Raw genomic sequence first — 18,636 nt, 5'->3', positions numbered from 1 at the left:
ACATCTTATAAATGGATACTGCACCAGATATAAGGTATGTTATCCAGAAGAGCACCTTTCCTCTCCCTGAATCAGTCCATATCAGAAAGTGTGCTATAAACTCTAAACTTATGTCATGTGAGCAACATTAGGCTTTATGTGTGCATTCAAACATTATGCCAGTGTGATTTTACTAATACCTAGTCTTCTTTCTCCAAACAAAAAAACAGATAAGCAATCACTTAAACTAAAAAAATATGTTTCTTAGTTTTTGGATAGAGCGAACAAGGGTTATAAACTCTGCAAGGATTTTCATTGCTATCTTTACCCCACCTAGAAAGATGTTCTCTCATTTATTCTCCTGCTGACATAAAATGGGGAGCTGGGAAATGGGGAAATTATGGGAAATACCTTTGAAGGCTCACGCCATGGATGTGCAACCAAACATGCATGCTTTTTGCATGTTTCTCCACATTGCATTTAGTGTAGGCCATTAATATCAATAACTGAGAAACACCCAAGATAACTGTCTCTCAAATTTTAAAGGTCATGGCGCACCAAACTTCATGACACTGCAGCACTATGGGGATGATATCCTAAACCTGGAAAGTTCCAAATCTGGTGCAGCTCTGCATAATAACCAATCAGTTTCCAAGTTAGAAGCCGATTGAATACCATGCAGAGCTGCACCAGGTTTTGCACTCTATAGTTTTAGTAAATCAACCCCTATGCATGTTGGTGTGGATGAATGCAAGAGGCATGGGAGTCCATTAGGAAATAATGGTACCACAGCACGCCTGCAAAGGGGCTGCGCGTTTTTAAGTATTGTGTGAAAGCATGCAATTTTGCCTGTGTTCACACAACACACTGCTGTGAACAAAGTCTAATAGGATACAGACTGCAAAGAAAGCAGCAAAATGGGGAAGGGTTCAATTTTTTGTGGGGCTTTTTCCTGTTTGTGTCCTCCTATCCCACTGACCCCCATTTCCATAATTCCTTGTTTTGGTGCCACAGGCATAATAACTAAGAGGGACTTTCCACAGTGGAGGCAAAGACAGTAATAAAAACACAGAACTCTTCCTCACTTTATCCAAATTTAAAAAAAAATGTATGCTGGATTTGGGTTTCAATGTTAGTTTTAGGGTGGCCATACAGAAGAAGGCCTGTCATTTGTTAAAATGAAAGAAAAAATATCTGCCTTGGTAATTGTCATGACTGCTACTCTGTCATACACATTCCACCAATTTGCCAAAGAGAGAAGAAAAAGCAGTGTACAAAACACAATGTATAAAATAAACAGAATAAAATCTTTAGTGAATTGTATATTTTATATACAGTATATACCAAATTGGTGAGCACGAAGAGCGGTGTGTACAAAATAAAGGTCGCTGCCAGCTTACAAGCTTCTGCTGCTGATAATAGTCGGTGATCAAATTCTTCTAGTAGAGTCTGTCAATATAACAGCAGAAAAAAAAACTTATATCAGAAGTTTTAGGAGCAAGACATGGAGAGCAGACAACAGAAACTTCTCTGTGTCTGGTTTAAAAGATCAGCTAAGTTTTATATTAGAATTTATTCCAACTTCAGAAACTGAAAAACCGAATAGCTCTGACTTTAGAAATATAATAGAATTTTGTTTAGACTGGTGATATAATTAGCAATTCTGCATCAATAAATGCTTAAATATACATGCAAAACGTATATTAGTGGGCTCATCCACTTGATAATTCATAGGCTGGCCAGCCATACCATACCAGACTAATACCAAACTTTTATCAGAATAAATAAAAAGGTCCACTTTACACTGTTGGGTTTTGATGCACCATACGGTAATGAGTTATGCACATTGGTGTGATGCACTGTTTTCTGTGGAGTGATGTGTTCCGAATGTCAAATAAAGTAAATTGACTTGGCTGTCATAACACAATATACAACATAATGCATTTTAAAACAACACACCACACCAGAAACGTGTGAATTTTTTTTATATTAGAGCACACCATGTATGAAGTCTACCAGAGTGCTCTAGAATGTTACTGTTGAGATTGACAAGCACTGTTGGGTGCCTGCACCAACATGCCGATACCTCTTACCAGCACATGTGTTGCTCCCAAATGTGCACAACTGCAACTGTTTGACTTTGTTGTCATGCTACCTAGGCATACTTTACCCATTCAAAATTTGGGAGCTTAAGAGGGGAATGCCAGATACAAACGAATAGAAGGTTCACTTTTAAAACAATCAAGATTTTGTGAATCAAGTGATCAACTGAATGGTAAGAATAACCACAAATAGTAACTTTCTCCTAAGATGGTTAATTAACAAACATAATTATCAGTAAAATGTATAATGCTTATTTTTCCACATGGAACCAACATTTATTTGTTGAAAAACCTATTTTCAAATACATTTTATCTCATGAAGTATTATCAGTTATCACCATCCTAAAAGTTGGTGTTATTTTAAGGGATGAGAATCAGTGTGATAGTCTTGTGAACTGACTTTACATTAATTACATACATTTTTTCATAAGGGCCAACCAACTAAATTATACTGACAGTGATAGAATAGCACTAGTAGTGATAAAATACCACTACATAAAGAGCAAACCAACTAAAGAGTTTTATGCATCTTTGCGAACTGAGATCTTGGAATTATGAGATAAATAAGGAGTGGTATGAATAACAGTGGAGCAAAAAAAAAAAAGTTTTAAGACACTTAAGACAAAGGGCTCAGTTCACTAAAGGTATTTGGGCCACGTGACACATTTTCCCCAAATATTGCATATGATACTGAAACTGTCAATTCACTATCCCTTTATGTGGTATTTACCTCAAAAAGCAAAACCGCTCAGTAACTGCCGCATAAAACAGCGTTAAAGTAAATTCGAAAAAGGAAAAAAATGAATGAATGCATGCGTTAAATAAACAGTAGTCGAGGCATGCGATAGTTAAAGAATGTAGTTCATTTTACCTGGTTGCCAAAGAGCTGGCACCCACCGGCATCCTTAGCAACCAGGGAATAACTGGTTGTTAAGGAGCCAGAAGCCGCTGCATCCTTAATAATTAAGACTTGATGATGGTTGATGACTTCACAAGAGGGCAAGGTCCCAGGGGCCTTTTTAAAAAAAAAAAAAAAAGAAGGACTGACAGAACTGCCTCTGTGTTTTTTTTTTACTAGCCCATTTTTCTGGTGACGAAGTAGGAGTACTATGTACCCTATATACTCATTCACATGGGGGGGCAGGATCTAGGGGCCCCCTTGCTAACGGGGCTTCCAGATTCTGATAAATCCCCTCCCCCCTCCACAACCCCTGGCCCAGGGTTATCAGAAAGAGCCCCTTGTCCTCATCAACATGGACAAACTACCACCCATGTTGAGGGTATGTGGCATGGTATAGTATGAGCAGGGGGCACTCACTAGTTCCTCCACCTTTCCTGGCCTGCCAGGCTGCATGCTTAGATAAGAGCCTTGTATGGATTTTTGAAGGGAACCCCATTCCATTTAAAAAAAATAATAATGGTGTGGCCCCCCCCCCTCAAAATCCATACCAAACCTGAATCCACACCTGAAAGTAGATGAGTTATAGCTGTTAAGGTTGCGGCGAGGGCCGGCTCTTCACTACTAAAATACTGCATCACCTAAAGAAACAATGCATGCAGTGTTTTAATAGAATTTTTGTGAATTAAAAAAAAATGAATAATGTTGAAAAACGCTATGAGCTATTTCACCGCAGATTTTAAAGCAGTAAATACTGCTTAGTGAACTGAGCCCAACGTTACATGTTTTCCTTGGGATGCTGAAGATTTTTGGAGGCAAATGGATTTAATACCAATGACTCATTTATGTAACACTGTGGACTTTATTGGCATTAGATGTATTGTAGCAACAAATTAGGACATATTTTATGTTGGGTGCTAAAGCCATTTGTTCGAACCCAATATGCGTCTTTGATTTTAGCTACAAGACTTTAGACTACATAAAAACTGTATTATGTTAAAACATACAAGGTATAAGGTAAAATTAATAGGTGTAATACATACTAATCCAACGTGGTTATTTTCCTTGAACCTCTTATAGTCATCTTTATTCATGGATATAAAAATGTCTGCTAAAACACCAAGAGATGTTGCAATTCCCTAAAGAAAAAAGAAAAAAACAAGTAAACTATTTTTTTATCCCTTTTATACTAAGAACTCAGAACACATTTCTCAATATATGGTACCAAACCAAAGTTGCACATCTCTTCTGTATTATTAAACAGTTGAAAGTCAGACCAAGTGGATTGTGAGTGATCTGCTTCTTTAGTACATATTGCTTTAAGGAAGGGATGGGTTTTATATTGTCACTGCAAAGAGAAGGATTAGACTTTCCTTGTGCCTCTGAGTCATCTATTCTAGGCTCTAATAATTGATCAATTACTTAAAACAGTAATTAGTGGCCTTCATTACTAAGCAAGCTAAAACTTCCTCATTGCATCTCGTTATCAGAGTAAAGAGCAAAGAGCCGTATGATTGCACCAGATTCTGCTCTGTCATTAAATCATTTGCTTTTGTGTTTCACTGGAAAGCTATCACTTTAGTTATTTAACAATATATGATTACAGAGGTTGAAGGAACACAACAGACTACTCCCACCTGTCTGATGTTATACCATAAAAGCAAGTGTGAATTCATGGCGTACAACAGCATCCTTGATGGCACCAATAACAGACAGCTTATAATAGACATAAGGAGGATCTACCTTTTTGTCAGGTACAGGGAGTTCAAAATATCCAACAATGGAAGTCCAGATGAGCTCAGCTGCCTCATACCACATCCCTATAGCCCATGAAAAACAATACTTTAATTACTTACAAGCACACAGCATACATGAGCAATTGTAAATGCATAAAGACCTGTCGTTTTTGTGTCTTTATTAATTAGTAATACTTCTTTATGGCGTAAAGTTAGTTAGTTAGTTATGATGGCAATTTAGACTTCTTTAGACTTGGCTGAAAAATATTTCTAGAAGTTTAAACCTTTCCTAATAAATGAATCCAATAGAAAATGTACAAATATCAATGACTGAGATAGTTAATACAGTTCTACCGCATCCATGTGCTTCTCCTCATTATAGTATGATCCTTTCTAAAGTCCTATTTCGGCCTTTGCTGTTCAGCTCAAGTGTGGGTATGGCCAAAACTGCCAGTGCTCTAGCCATACGACACATGGCCCAAGTCTTTGGCTATGATGGTGTATGATATACACAGCACACATAATACAAAATATTACAAAACACTGCGTCTATCACAATCTATTGAAATCACAAAATGAGCAATCGAACATCAAAAAGATATGGGGTGCACACTGCTGGAACCTTTGAATTCTACCTAGAGTACCAAGATCTTATAAATCTATTCACTTCACTCCAACTCACTTTTAGATATCCATTTTTTGTTGCCCCGATATTCTGATGTTACCCACAAAGTAAAACACCACAAGATGTTTAATTTGTGTAAATCAGAATGATCTTACTCTGCCCATAACCAATCAGGTATTATGAAAATCTGCTGCTCATCTGCAATAAATGAAGCTGTTAAAATGGGATCCATATGTGTTGTTCCCCAAAACAGAGAAAACAAACATCCATCATCAAGGGGACAGAAAAAAAATCACTGAGATCGATTTAAATTGTTTTATTAGGATCAAATGATTTTCTTTTCATAGCTGTTGGGCTGTTTGCTGTCTATAAAAACAAAAGGATAACGAGCACTATACCGAGGTAGGGAACCGTAGTTACATCACCATATGCATAACGAGTCTGCAATCATTGGAGGATAGGTACTTCCTTTCCCCCAGTCATCTTAATAAAGGATACTATCAATACTTTACTGAGGTTCAAAATACAGTTCACACTCCTAACTCACATTTCTGTAATACCGAGTCCTTCAGCTGTAAGTTCTCAAACTGCAATCTAGAGCTGGTATCATCAATTGAGGTGTTTTCTTTCTATGTCTCTGTATATTGTAGGATAACATTATGCTGATTGCTAGTTGAGTTGTGTTCTTTTTTTATACTTAGTGGCTGACCGAACTGCACTATGACTGGCTGTAATTCTAGATGATAATGAAAACACCCTAGTTGGCCATTATGCAACTTTGAGGAATGTTTTAGAATGTAATGACTTGTAAACTATAGAGGTTAAATTGTACAAGCATACATGATTTTCATTTGGTATGTTAGTGTTTAATTAGGGAGAGGGAAGGTTATTAGGAGTATACAGTATATTGGTGTAGCTAATTATGGTTCTTCAGATACCCTGATGAAGTGGTTAAAGATGAAACACAAGTTGGGACATACTTTTTAATCAGGCAGTGAAATATATGTGTTCACCCTTTGGAGATTTAGATTTAAGAAGCCAGTAGTTACAATATGAAGCATATCCTTAGTCAAACATGTTAAACAACCCATTCAGTTTTAAATAGAAATGAAAGGCAAAACATTTGGTTATACATATAAAAACATAAAAAAATCCTATTTTCCCTTTTTTTTAACACAAGTCTGACAATTGGAAAAGAGCAGGCTGTGTTCTCAGCACAGCCAGAAAGCTGACCACGCTGTGCTCTCCTGTGTGGTCAGCTTTTAATAGGAAAGCAGAGTGACTGGCAGGAACACCAGGTATTTCACATAAAGGAAGCAACATATGATAAGTTATGTTGACATATTCTTTAAAATAAATATTTAAGGCGATCATTGACCCCTTAGTATTTTCCAAACATGTGTTAGTAGGTATCTATCCTCTGTACTTGCCATATTAAAGTGTTTTAATTAAATATTATTACTATTTCAGTATCTGGAGTAGTGACTTAATATAAGCTGTGGAATCTTGTCACAGCTATTACATTATGTATTATGACATATAAGGCGCTGGTACAACCACTACTGCAAGGTTGCTTTAATATTACTAAATTATATTTGTATGCGATTGTGTGAATGTGCTTGTGTGTGCTGGTCTCCTTTCACCTAAGGCAAGGAACCGGCCATGCTTCAAACCGTGTATGGGCGGGCTGAATGTACCAAATTGATCAACTTGGGTACAACCAGCCTGCTGGATTCACTTGTGATTATCGACAGTGGCTGCTATAGCTGTTAGCAATAATCACTGTCTTCTCCTGGCGGGGATGGCTTCCCCCCCGCCCGCCCCCGCCAGGAGCAGACAATTGCTCAGCAGGAGGGATTCCCCTGTCAGCACTGTCTGTGTTGATGGAGGAACGGGTTGCAGGAAAGAAATTTGCACCGTCTATGGCCTGTCTTAGGCATCTAAATATTTACATGCAGCTATCACCCAGTAGTAGTGTGGTCTCGAATTGTTAGAAAGAACTCCATGAAGTCAGAAATAAAAGTAGTTTGGGAGGTAATTGTAATGGATTGTTTATCTTACCTTCAACATTTGCTGGGAATAGAGCTGTCAAAACATGGCTCTCAGAGTGTGGTCTCGGCATGGCGGTGTGAAGAAGCACTTCTACAGAGCTCCTAGCAGGCGGTTCCCCTGCAGCTAATTACAGCTACCATACCCCTCATTACTGGTGCTCAGCAGGTCCCTTGGATGCCCAGGAAGCCTAACCGGCATCCTGTGCCTCGGCCTGCACCCTGGATCACTTTCTGCGGCCACCACGCTGGCGGCTTCCAAGATGGCGTAGACCCGCACTACAGCATCAGTCACAACAGGGGACTCCACAGTGCCTGGTCCCTCGCGGCAGGGGCCAGACGATTATACCATGCCGTCCTTCTAACCTCCCAGTGATCGCTCTCCCTGCCTTCCCAGATCACTGGCAGTCTCCACAGATTTGGAAGAAGAACTGTTCAGTTTGGAAAACACTGCCTCTTCACCAGTTCCTACCCCATCCAGCTCTCTGAGTCTAAGCCAAGAGCCCATGAGGAGCAAAGACTGATGCCTCCACACCTGCCCACAGTGAGTACCCTTGGTAGCCCACCTCAGTCTCCTGGTCTTCCTCTTAATGCCAATGCTGAGCATAGGCTATGGGCATTTCTACAGCAGCTCCCCACTAGAGCAGATCTAGAGTCACTTGTCCAGAGAATGGAGACTGCTCTGAAGGGTGAAGTACAAGCCCTCAGGCAGGGGGTGTCTGAACTGGATACTCGTGTCACTGTAGTGGAGCAACAAAAGAGCACATTGTCTCAGTCTGTACAAACCTTAAAATCCAGAATCTGCCCCACAATCAGAATTGCATTCGACAGTGGCCAATATCTTTTTTTTTTTTGTAAAATCTTTTTTATTGAGTTTTTCAATAGCATAGAAAATTGCCCACACATGGGCCAACAGTACCCACGCAGGGGCAAAATCTCTGCTGCAGCTACAGACCGCAGCAGGGCATATCAGGTAACACAACATGATCGGTCTGCCTCTAAAGCAACAACAGGCCTCAACCAGGCAGACCGATACAAACAAAACTAAACGTATCTAAACCCCCATGTGGGGAAAGGTTGGCCAATATCTTTAACCGCTATCTGGATCGCTTGCCAGACCCTGAGGCCATCATTGACAGAGTTCACAGAACCCTGGGCCCAAGATTGGACTCAACTGACAGACCCAGAGACGTCCTCTGCTGCGTACATTCTTTTACCCTCAAGGAGGACATAATATAGCGGGCCTGGAGGGTGGGAGTCATGGAGTTTGATGGTGCAGCTGTCCACCTTTTGCCAGATGTTTCCAGAAAAACTCTTCTCATGTGGCTGACAGTCAAGCCACTCCTGGGACAGCCTGAGTGAGAAGGGTCTTACCTACAAATGTGGCCATCCTTTCCATCTCATTGTCCGCAAGGGCACAAATACTTTCTCTCTACGTCATCCTTCAGAGCTGCCAGACCTGTTTGTCTTTGCTCAGATGGATCCGATTCCAATACTTAACTGGCTTACAGTGCTCGTCTCTGGGGATCCCTGACACCAGGTCCCCTCAGGCAGACCACAAAGGGCCCATTATAATCAACATGGTCAGGGAGGCCTCTCACAAGCTCGAGTGTCAGGGAACCCCCGACCCTCACTCCTAAATGAAGAGGCGGCCGGTTGGACCTACCAACGCACACAGTCAAAACAAACCTAGCTCTACATTTTTGCTTTACCTGTTGAACTTACAGGGACTACCTATCTCTCCCATTTTTTCTAAGAGCTATGCCTGCACTGCTGTGGAGAGGACCAGTAAACCCAGGGTCCTCCTGGTGTGACTTTTAACATGTCCTGGTTCGATGAAAATCAGAGGCCTCCTTTATGTTATAAAGAGTTAATAAAGTTCCCCCTTTCTTTTTTGCCTTCTACATTGTTTGTTACATTGCACTGTATGTTCGTGAATGTTGCATTTTAATTTCTAATGCCTATATATTTGCACACCCTGGCTGTTCTGGGTTGGGCTGTGCATTTTACAGCCACATTCGGGAGTCATGGCTCTGCCTTGAGACAGGACTAGTAGCTGTATACTCCTACAATTTTGGGGCTGTTTTGTTGACCTGTCCTGAGCTTAGAGCATTAAACCAGTGCCGACTTCAATTTAAATTTTGAGGGTTTTTCAATTTCAGATGGTATGATCTCTAGCACTCCCTGGTCTGCTGTAAAGTGGAGACCTTCTTTATGCTATACAGAGTTAATATAGTTCCTTTTTTTTGCCTTCTACGTTGTTTGGTATATTGCATTTTTTGTCCATTGATATTACATTTCACTGACCAATGCTTTTCTAATTGTGCACTCTGAGCGTTCTGTGTGGGGATGTGAATTTCGCAGCCACACTCAGGAGTCATGGCTCTGCATCAAGACAAGTCTAGCGCCCGTATACCCCCATAATATTTAGGCTGGCCTGTTGAACTGTCCCGACCTTAGGACATTAGACCAGTGCTGATTTCAACTTTTTCTTTTCGGATTTTTCAATTTTTAACTTATTACTAATGTATTTACCGTATATACTCGAGTATAGGCCGACCCGAATATAAGCCGAGGCCCCCAATTTACCCCCAAAAAAACTGGCAAACTTATTGACTCGTGTATAAGCCGAGGGTGAGACATGCCTGTCCATCCCTGTGTGTGTGTCCGTCCATCCCTGTGTGTCCGTCCATCCCTGTGTGTCCGTCCATCCCTGTGTGTCCGTCCATCCATCCCTGTGTGTGTGTGTGTCCATCCATCCATCCCTGTGTGTGTGTGTCTCCATCCATCCATCCATCCCTGTGTGTGTCTCCATCCATCCACCCATCCCTGTGTGTGTGTGTATCCATGTGTGTGTGTGTGTGTGTGTGTGTGTGTGTGTGTGTGTGTGTGTGTCCAGCCTACCTTTGTCCCGAGCCTCCGTCCCGTGCCTTGCCTCCTTGCCTCCGTTCCGTCCCGTGCCGTCCCGTGCCGTGCCGTGCCTTGCCGTCGTGTCGTGCCTTGCCTTGCCTCCGTCCCGTCCCGTCCCGTCCCGTGCCGTGCCGTGCCTTGCCTTGCCTTGCCTTGCCTCCGTCCCGTGCCCTCTTCGGCGGCCATTGTAAAATTCAAAAGCCGCGCCTCCTCCTTCGCCTGTGATAGGCGGAACACTGAATTTCCCAGCAGCCTGTGTTCCGCCTATCACTGACGTCGTATCATCCTCGTCCGTAGTACGAGGATGATACGATGTCCGTGATAGGCGGAACACAGGCTGCTGGGAAATTCAGTGTTCCGCCTATCACAGGCGAAGGCGGAGCCGGAGGCGCGGCTTTTGAATAGAATGGCCGCTGTCTGTCTGCTCGACACGCTGATCGAGCGGGCAGACAGCGATGACTCGAGTATAAGCCGAGGGGGGCACTTTCAGCCTCAAAAAAGAGGCTGAAAATCTCGGCTTATACTCGAGTATATACGGTAATCTGTGCTTTTTTTTGTCGGTCTACATCTATCGCCTCACTTTTTCAGGTAATGCTGGTGCTCCAACATAGGTTAATGTTGGCTGCGGGGGCCCCAATGGTCAGGGCTCTTCGCTTATCTGTGCCTTACTACTTCCCACACTAGGCATACTCTGCCCTGGTTGAAAGTAGTACTTCTCTGTGGAGTTTCTATCTTGCACTAGGCTCAGTTTCTTAACTTTTTCCTTCATTTTCTACATATACACTGAGCAAAATTATAAACGCAACACTTTTGTGTCCCCCCCCCTCCCCCCATTTATCATGAGCTGAACGCAAGGATCTACGACTTTTTCTATGTACAAAAAAGGCCTATTTCTTTCAAATATTGTTCACAAATCTGTCTAAATCTATGTTAATAAGCACGTCTTCTTTTCCGAGATAATCCATCCACTTCAAAGGTGTGGCATATCAAGATGCTGATTAGACAGCATGATTATTGCACAGGTGTGCCTTAGGCTGGCTACAATAAAAGGGTACTCTAAAATGTGCAGTTTTATCACACAGCACAATGCCACAGATGTTGCAAGTGTAGCGCCGGCTCCTGAAGAGCACGTGCTATGTGTTTTTCAAAGTTAGGGTTAGACTTGAACTGCAGTTTGGTTTGGGTACAATTGTCTAAATTTGGACTTTGGCATCAGTCTGACTGGAATATGAGATGTTCAGCCTGACCACAGGGGGCACTGTCTCTTCTGGCAGGCATGGAACTATGGTCTGGTTGGGCGCTTAAGTTACTCTCTCTCTGAGCCCGCCCAGTGGGAGTGACGCTTTTGCTGTGCTTTCTGGGAGAGGGTATTTAAGATGCGGACATTCTAATTGGTCCAGTGGCGGAGGGGGCAAAAACAGGTATCTGTTCCCCCCTCCCCCCTGAAAGGTGCCAAATGTGGCACCGGAGGGGGGGAGCAGATGGATAAGTGGAAGTTTCACTTTTGGGGGGAACTCCGCTTTAAATTCTAACAAACAGTGTGATTTGTCTGTATAAATGGTACCACTGTAGTAAAAGCCACATTTTGACAACTGTCTTTCTAGCAAAGGTTTCTTTCTGCATTACTTTAAATAATTCTACATTAGGTAGACAAAATGGAGTAAAACTAAGAATTTAACTTTTAACAATAAAAAATGTATATACGTCTCCTTACCTAATTTCTGTAGGATTTGTCCCCTGATCTGGATGCATACAGACTGAACTAAAATTCTGTCACTCTCTTCGGAATATTGCCAGGTGCCTGGTTATTTAAAAAAAAAAAATATATATATTAGGAAAAAAATGCATATCAGGTAAACTATTTTATAGGAACTTTACTACTTAGTATTTCACCATTTAAATCAAAACTAATGCCGTGTACACACAACCGGACTTTTCGACAGCAAATTTCCGACGGAACAATTGTGTGTGGGCTTCTTGGGACCTTTTCTGTTGAAAAATCTGACGGACTTTAGAAATAGAACATGTTTCAAATCTTTCCGCCGGAAACCAGTTCCTATTGAGAAAACCGGTCGTCTGTATGCAGGTCCGACGGACCAACAATGACACAAGGGCAACTATTGGCTACTGAACTTCCTTTGTCTAGTCCCGTCGTACGTCATTGCGTTAAACGATCAGACTTTGGTGTGATCGTGTGTAGGCAAGTCCGTTTCAGCGGAACTCCGTTGAAAAGTCCATTAGAGTTCATTCCGACGGAAAGTCCAGTCGTGTGTACGCGGCATAACCTTTCATACAATACATACATTATAACAGATTTTCACAAAATAATTTCTCACTGCAATGACCTTAAACATATATGGATATATATTAAAAACCTAGGCTGGTTTTCAAGAAGTGACCTTAAAGTGTAACAATCAGATATTTACATATTTTAACACGCAGTAGTCAACATAATATTATATTGACTTATATTTACCTTAATTAAATAAAATCTGATAAAAAAAAATTGTGTGTACTGACTTTTTAAAGTATAACTGCACAATTTTATGAAAATAAACTTATATTGTATTTTATCCTGCCCATACTGCTTCCCTGCCAGTATCGTCAACATAACCACAGAGAAATGTAATACTAGGTCAAAGCATGGAGTATGAACTGTCCATAGGATTTATTTACAGCCCACAATTTCAAGTGCTGCCCAAATACCACTGCTATTACAAACTTAACCACTTTCAGACCGGACCAATTTGCTGGTCAAAGACCAGACCACTTTTTGCGATTCGGCACTGCGTCGCTTTAACTGACAATTGCGCGGTCGTGCGACGTGGTTCCCAAACAAAATTGACGTCCTTTTTTTCCCACAAATAGAGCTTTCTTTTGGTGGTATTTGATCACCCCTGCGGTTTTTATTTTTTGCGCTATAAACAAAAATAGAGCGACAATTTTGAAAAAACGCATTATTTTTTACTTTTTGTTATAATAAATATCCCCCAAAAATATATAAAAAAACATTTTTTTCCCTCAATTTAGGCCGATACGTATTCTTCTACATATTTTTGGTAAAAAAAATCGCAATAAGCGATTATTGATTGGTTTGCGCAAAAGTTATAGCGTTTACAAAATAGGGATAGTTTTATAGCATTTTTATTAATAATTTTTTATTATTTATTTTTTTACTAGTAATGGCGGCGATCTGCGATTTTTATTGTGACTGCGACATTGTCGGGGACCCATCGGACATTTTTGACACATTTTTGGGACCATTGTCATTTATACAGTAATTACTGCTATATAAATGCAGTGATTCCTGTGTAAATGACACTGGCAGTGAAAGGGTTAACCAGTGGGTGGCAGTGTAGGGGTTAAGTGTTCCTAGGGGTGTGTTTCTAACTGTGGGGGGGTTGGGCTTTCATTTAGTGTACACTGATCTCTGCTCCAATCACATGGAGCAGAGATCAGCGTCACTAGTTGCTAGGCAGAATGGGAAAATGTTGTTTATACAGCATTTCCTCCATTCGGCCGCTCCGTGAGACGATCGCGGGGATGCCCGCGGCGATCGAGTCCGCGGGTCCCGCGACCGGACTCACGGGGGTCCCGACCAGCGCGGGAGCGCGCCGCCGGCGGCGCGCTCCCGATGGCGCGGCGGCAATGAATATTGGACGTACATGTACGCCAATATGTCTGCCCGTGCCATGCTGTCGACGTACATCGTCGTGCGCTGGTCGGGAAGTGGTTAAATTATGCCCAGATAACAAGCAATTAAGCTGCACGTTTGAAATGACTTGCTAAGCTTTTGCTAGACTTGCAACTGCCATACTTCACAAGTTTGTTACACATTTGCAGCAAGTCTCCATGACTCCAGATCAACTTTCTTTGCAAACATTCTGCAAGTCTGCTGCACGTTCTGGTTCAGTTATGTTTTGCAATAGTCGTCCCTCCAGAGGGGTTTCTGTGACTTGCAGAGCTCTTGCTGTAGGCTCACCACTGCAACTTTGCTCTTGCTAGAGAGAGACTTGCCACGCATATTTGCGACAAATTATAAAAGTGTCAACTAGAACTTGTGCTTCAAGTGCTCTGCAAGTGTACAACTTGCCAGTGAAAATGTGCAGAAAGTTATTAATAAGACTTACAATTCAACACTGTCACAAGTTTGTAGCAAGTTATCCTTGTTATCTGGGTGGGGTGACTGGGGTCATGCACCTTCCCATAGATTCTCCAAAATGAAAAAAATAATAATAATTGGGAATAGCAATTACAAGCATCTAACACCTATAATATAACTTTGTGGGAGGGGACAGATATGCATGCCTACTAACAGGAATAACATAAATCTCCATAAAGCAATGTTGCTCAACTCTAGTCCTCAAGTACCTCCAACAGGTCATATTTTCAAGCTTACCATTATTTTGCACAGGTGATTTGACAAGTTTCACTGCCTTAGTAATCACCACAGCCATTTCATCTGAGGGAAATTCTGAAAACATGGCTTGTTTGGGGGGGGGGGGTACTTGAGCACTGGAGTAAAGAAACATTGCCATAAAGTATAAGCAAACAACAGATAAAGCAACTCCTTGGCAGCCACCTAAAAGTAGCGGTTTGGATGAAAGTGTTCTTTAATGAGTTCATGTCATTATTAAACATTTGTATAAACTACATTAAAAATCATACCCCTCTGCAATATCGTCATGTTTAAACCCCTCCCTATATTATCCAAAAACTAGAGAAAAAAAGTTTGGGCTGCAGTTCTAATTAACCGCTTGCCGACCAGCCGCCACAGTTATACTGCCGAAGGTTGGCTCGGCTGCGCTAATCGCCGTAGGTGTACGTCGGGCTCATACATGGCGATCTGTGGGAGCGTGCTTGCCCATTGACCAGCGGGGGAGCCAATCAGTGGGTCTAGCAGACTCGATGTTCGCCGGCTGCCCACGATCGTTCCCCGCACTGACAGAACGGGATCTGCCATAGTAAACAAGGCAGATCTCCGTTCTGACAGGGGATCACACAGAGATCCTGTCTTTCTGCTATGCAGGAAGATGGATCTGTGTGTAGTCCCAGGCAGCCCCCCCCCCCCCACACACACTTTTAGAAACACACTGAGGAAACACATATAACCCCTTGATCGCCCCTGATGTTAACCCCTTCTCTGTCAGTGCCATTAGAACAATGTCAGTGTATATATTTAGCACTGATCACTGTAATAATGTTACTTTTTCCAAAAAAAGTGTAAAAAATGTCAGGTGTCCGATCTGTCTGCCACAATGTCGCAGTCCCACTAAAAATCACTGATCACTGCCATTACTAGTAAAAAAGAAATAAATAATAAAAATGCCATAAATCTATCCCCTATTTTGTAGACGCTATAACTTGTGTGCAAACCAATCAATATACGCTTAATGGGGGTTTTTGCTTACCAAAAATATGTAGCAGAATACAAATTGGTCTAAATTGATGAAGAAATTAAATTTTTAAAAATCTTTTATTGGGTGTGTTTTATAGCAGAAAATAAGAAATATTGTTGTTTTTTCAAAATTGACGGTCTCTTTTTGTTTACAGCGCAAAAAAAAGAACGCAAGAGGTGATCAAATACCACCAAAAAAAGGCTCTATTTGTGGGAAAAAAAGGACATCAATTTTATTTGGGTACAGAGTCGCATTACCGCATAATTTTCAGCTAAAGTAATACAGTGCCATATCAAAAAAAATGGCCCGGTCATTAAGGGGGAAAATCCTTTCCGGGGCTGAAGTGGTTAAATAAATAAGTCCCCAAAGAGTACACAGCTGCATCCTCCTTGAGGTTCATTATGTTTCTTACCTGTTGCTCCATTGTTGCTTATTAGGCTACTTAATATATACTCTGCTTTCAAAAGCTTTCCTGTAAATAAAAGATATACAATACAACAAATGTTACACATTACAAATTTCATCCAGTTAATCCACTATCACAAAACATTCATACAGAAAACCTTAAAGTGAACCTTTCATTACACTATACTAGCATAGGAGAGGTCTGCAATGAAGACCTCCATAATTTTGTCAGCACCCCGCTCCTGTAAGATGTACCTACAACATTTTGGCTGGGTTCACGCTTATGCAAATTGGATGTGGGTTTCCAGGAGAGTGTGACTGGCTTTCAAAGGAGCCGGTTCACACACCTCCGGGGCGGCCGCGGTCTGCATTTGGAAAGTACCCAGTGTGTCTTTGGCTCTGAATCAGGTGCAAATTCAGGCAGATATTCAGACTTGATTCGCACCTGAATTGGTGAACAGGGATGCACCGGACATCCTGCTGTGAGCTGTGGTCGTAGCATGTGTGAACCCAGCCTTAAACCGGAGGTTCACACAAAAATTGAACCTCCACTTTTTGAAACCCTCCCCCTCTCCGGTGTCACATTTGACACCTTTCAGGGGGGAGGGGGTGCAGATACCTGTCTAAGACCGGTGTTTGCACCCACTTCCGGGCATAGACTGCCACGGGAGTCTAGCATCTTCCTGTCCAGCCGCGCTGTCTGCTGGGACACACACGGGTCCCAGAGACAGCGCGGACAATTCTCATTGCACTGCGTGACTCGCGCAGTAGGGAACTGGGAAGTGAAACTGCAACGCTTCACTTCCTGATTCCCTCACTGAGAATGGCACCAGCAGCCGAGAGCCGAGCGATTGCTCGGCTTCGGCTGCCGACATCGCTGGACTCCAGGAAAGGTAAGTGTTCATTTATTAAAAGTCAGCAGCTGCAGTATTTGTAGCTGCTGGATTTTAATAAAAAATTTTTAGGTGGACTCCCTCTTTAAGGTTAAAATTTTCAGCTTCATTTATAGCAGATGGAGAGTTTTTATATCACCTTTTTTGCATGCCCCATTCCCATCCACTGAGGAATGCACAGGCTGGGGGAAAGCACTGTAAGGGTCCTTCACATAAAGTATTGGCTGGCCTATGTAATATTCAGTGGGATTCTATTCCAATATAAAAAATACCAAAATAGTCTAATGCCATTTAGGAATCCAATGAAAAGATATGGGAACGTTTACAGAAAATATTATGCACACCGTTAACCTTCTGACCTGCAATCTTATATTTAAAAAAATATCTAACTAAATCTAGAAAATGTGGGTCCATTTATTAAAGGGTTCATTTATATTGAATGTTTTGTTGTGCTCTGAGCAGTTTAATATGCCTGTATGCATTACCACCCAATCAGAAACTTTAGCTGGATAAACTTTATTTAATCAAGGGTTCCATCTTAGTAAATTGATTGTGGGGAGAGATAGGGTGTTAGCTGATCTTGAGGTTAGAGGAAGCAGTGCAGGAGCCTATTGTGGACCATGGAGAAGGAAAAAGAATGGGGACTAAACATGGAAAAAGGAAATGGATAGAGGAGGCAGGATAGCAAGTGGCTGTGTACTGGGGAGGGCACAGACAAGGCAGAGTGAAAGCTGTTTAGGGGTGGCAGGGATTAAAGAAGAGACAAGAGTTGACCATGAAACATTAGGAGGGGCAGAGAAGGCAAATTACGAGCGCACTATGGAGGAAAGAGATAGGAGGCAGTGCAGTGAGAGGATCAAATTCTGTGGAGAGTTAGGCTGGGTTAACATATGAGCAGCCGTGGGTTCATGCCTGGGGTCCTGGTGAATGCCTGGTCACCAGTTCAGGTGAGGTTCATCTCCAAATTTTTTCCTAAATTTGCCCCAGACCTCTGTGAACAAGCTCCATTGAGAGCCGGTCACACTCGCCTGTCATGCAAATTGGATGCGGGGGAAACCTTCATCCAATTCCCATATATGCGACTCCAGCCTGAGAAGATAGTAAGTAGGATGATCATGGAAAGGGTAAAGATAGATAAGGAAGGCAGTAAGATCAAATTATGGATAGAGAACAGAAGGGTCAGAGCTTACTGATTGAGAAAGAAGTATAGTGGGGGTTCAGCATGGTTGAGGAATACCGTGCTTGTAATGGGAGAGGATGCAGAGCAGGAACAGGTAGGTCATGGAATAGAAAGTAATAAGAGAGTAGCCATGCATGATCTGTCATTGCTTCTTCTTGGTGAATTTTTATATCCTTTTGCCTCATGTGAGAAGTCATTGTACAACAGTTCGCATCAGACACAATACACTTTCGGAAAAGGGGTGACACTTAGTAGGAAAAGGCAAGTAAGTACATGCAGGACCTACAGCATATTTATGAAATGTCAGATGACATTTGCTTGGGAGTTTGCCGCCACTGTGGCTGTAAAAGAAAAGTAAGGACAGGGTTCTAAGGCAACATGCCATACAAGGGATAGTATTGTGGAAAATAGGGACTGCAGACTGAATGGAAAACTGGAACAGATAAGTATTGACAAAGCAG

At 41.9% G+C, this 18,636-nt stretch overlaps 1 protein-coding gene across 8 annotated transcripts in view; it reads right to left on the bottom strand.

Annotated features, from left to right (window-relative positions):
* ALPK1 (alpha kinase 1) overlaps positions 1-18,636 on the bottom strand; it is a 181,023-nt gene that overhangs the window by 29,926 nt on the left and 132,461 nt on the right. For all 8 annotated transcript variants that reach the window (XM_077476734.1, XM_077476737.1, XM_077476740.1 and 5 more), the window contains 5 exons: positions 16,110-16,169; positions 12,013-12,099; positions 4,723-4,799; positions 4,023-4,118; positions 1,324-1,428 (listed from right to left, as the gene is read on the bottom strand). In XM_077476734.1, coding sequence (XP_077332860.1) covers positions 1,324-1,428; positions 4,023-4,118; positions 4,723-4,799; positions 12,013-12,099; positions 16,110-16,169 — 425 coding nt within the window. The remainder of the gene's footprint in view (positions 1-1,323; positions 1,429-4,022; positions 4,119-4,722; positions 4,800-12,012; positions 12,100-16,109; positions 16,170-18,636) is intronic.

Source organism: Lithobates pipiens, unplaced genomic scaffold (genome assembly GCF_037356315.1).
Source record: "Lithobates pipiens isolate NorthernLeopardFrog02 unplaced genomic scaffold, aLitPip1_a1.2 Scaffold_13, whole genome shotgun sequence".
In the NCBI taxonomy this organism is placed as follows: Eukaryota; Metazoa; Chordata; class Amphibia; order Anura; family Ranidae; genus Lithobates; species Lithobates pipiens.
This window is presented reverse-complemented; position numbering and strand designations above follow the sequence as displayed.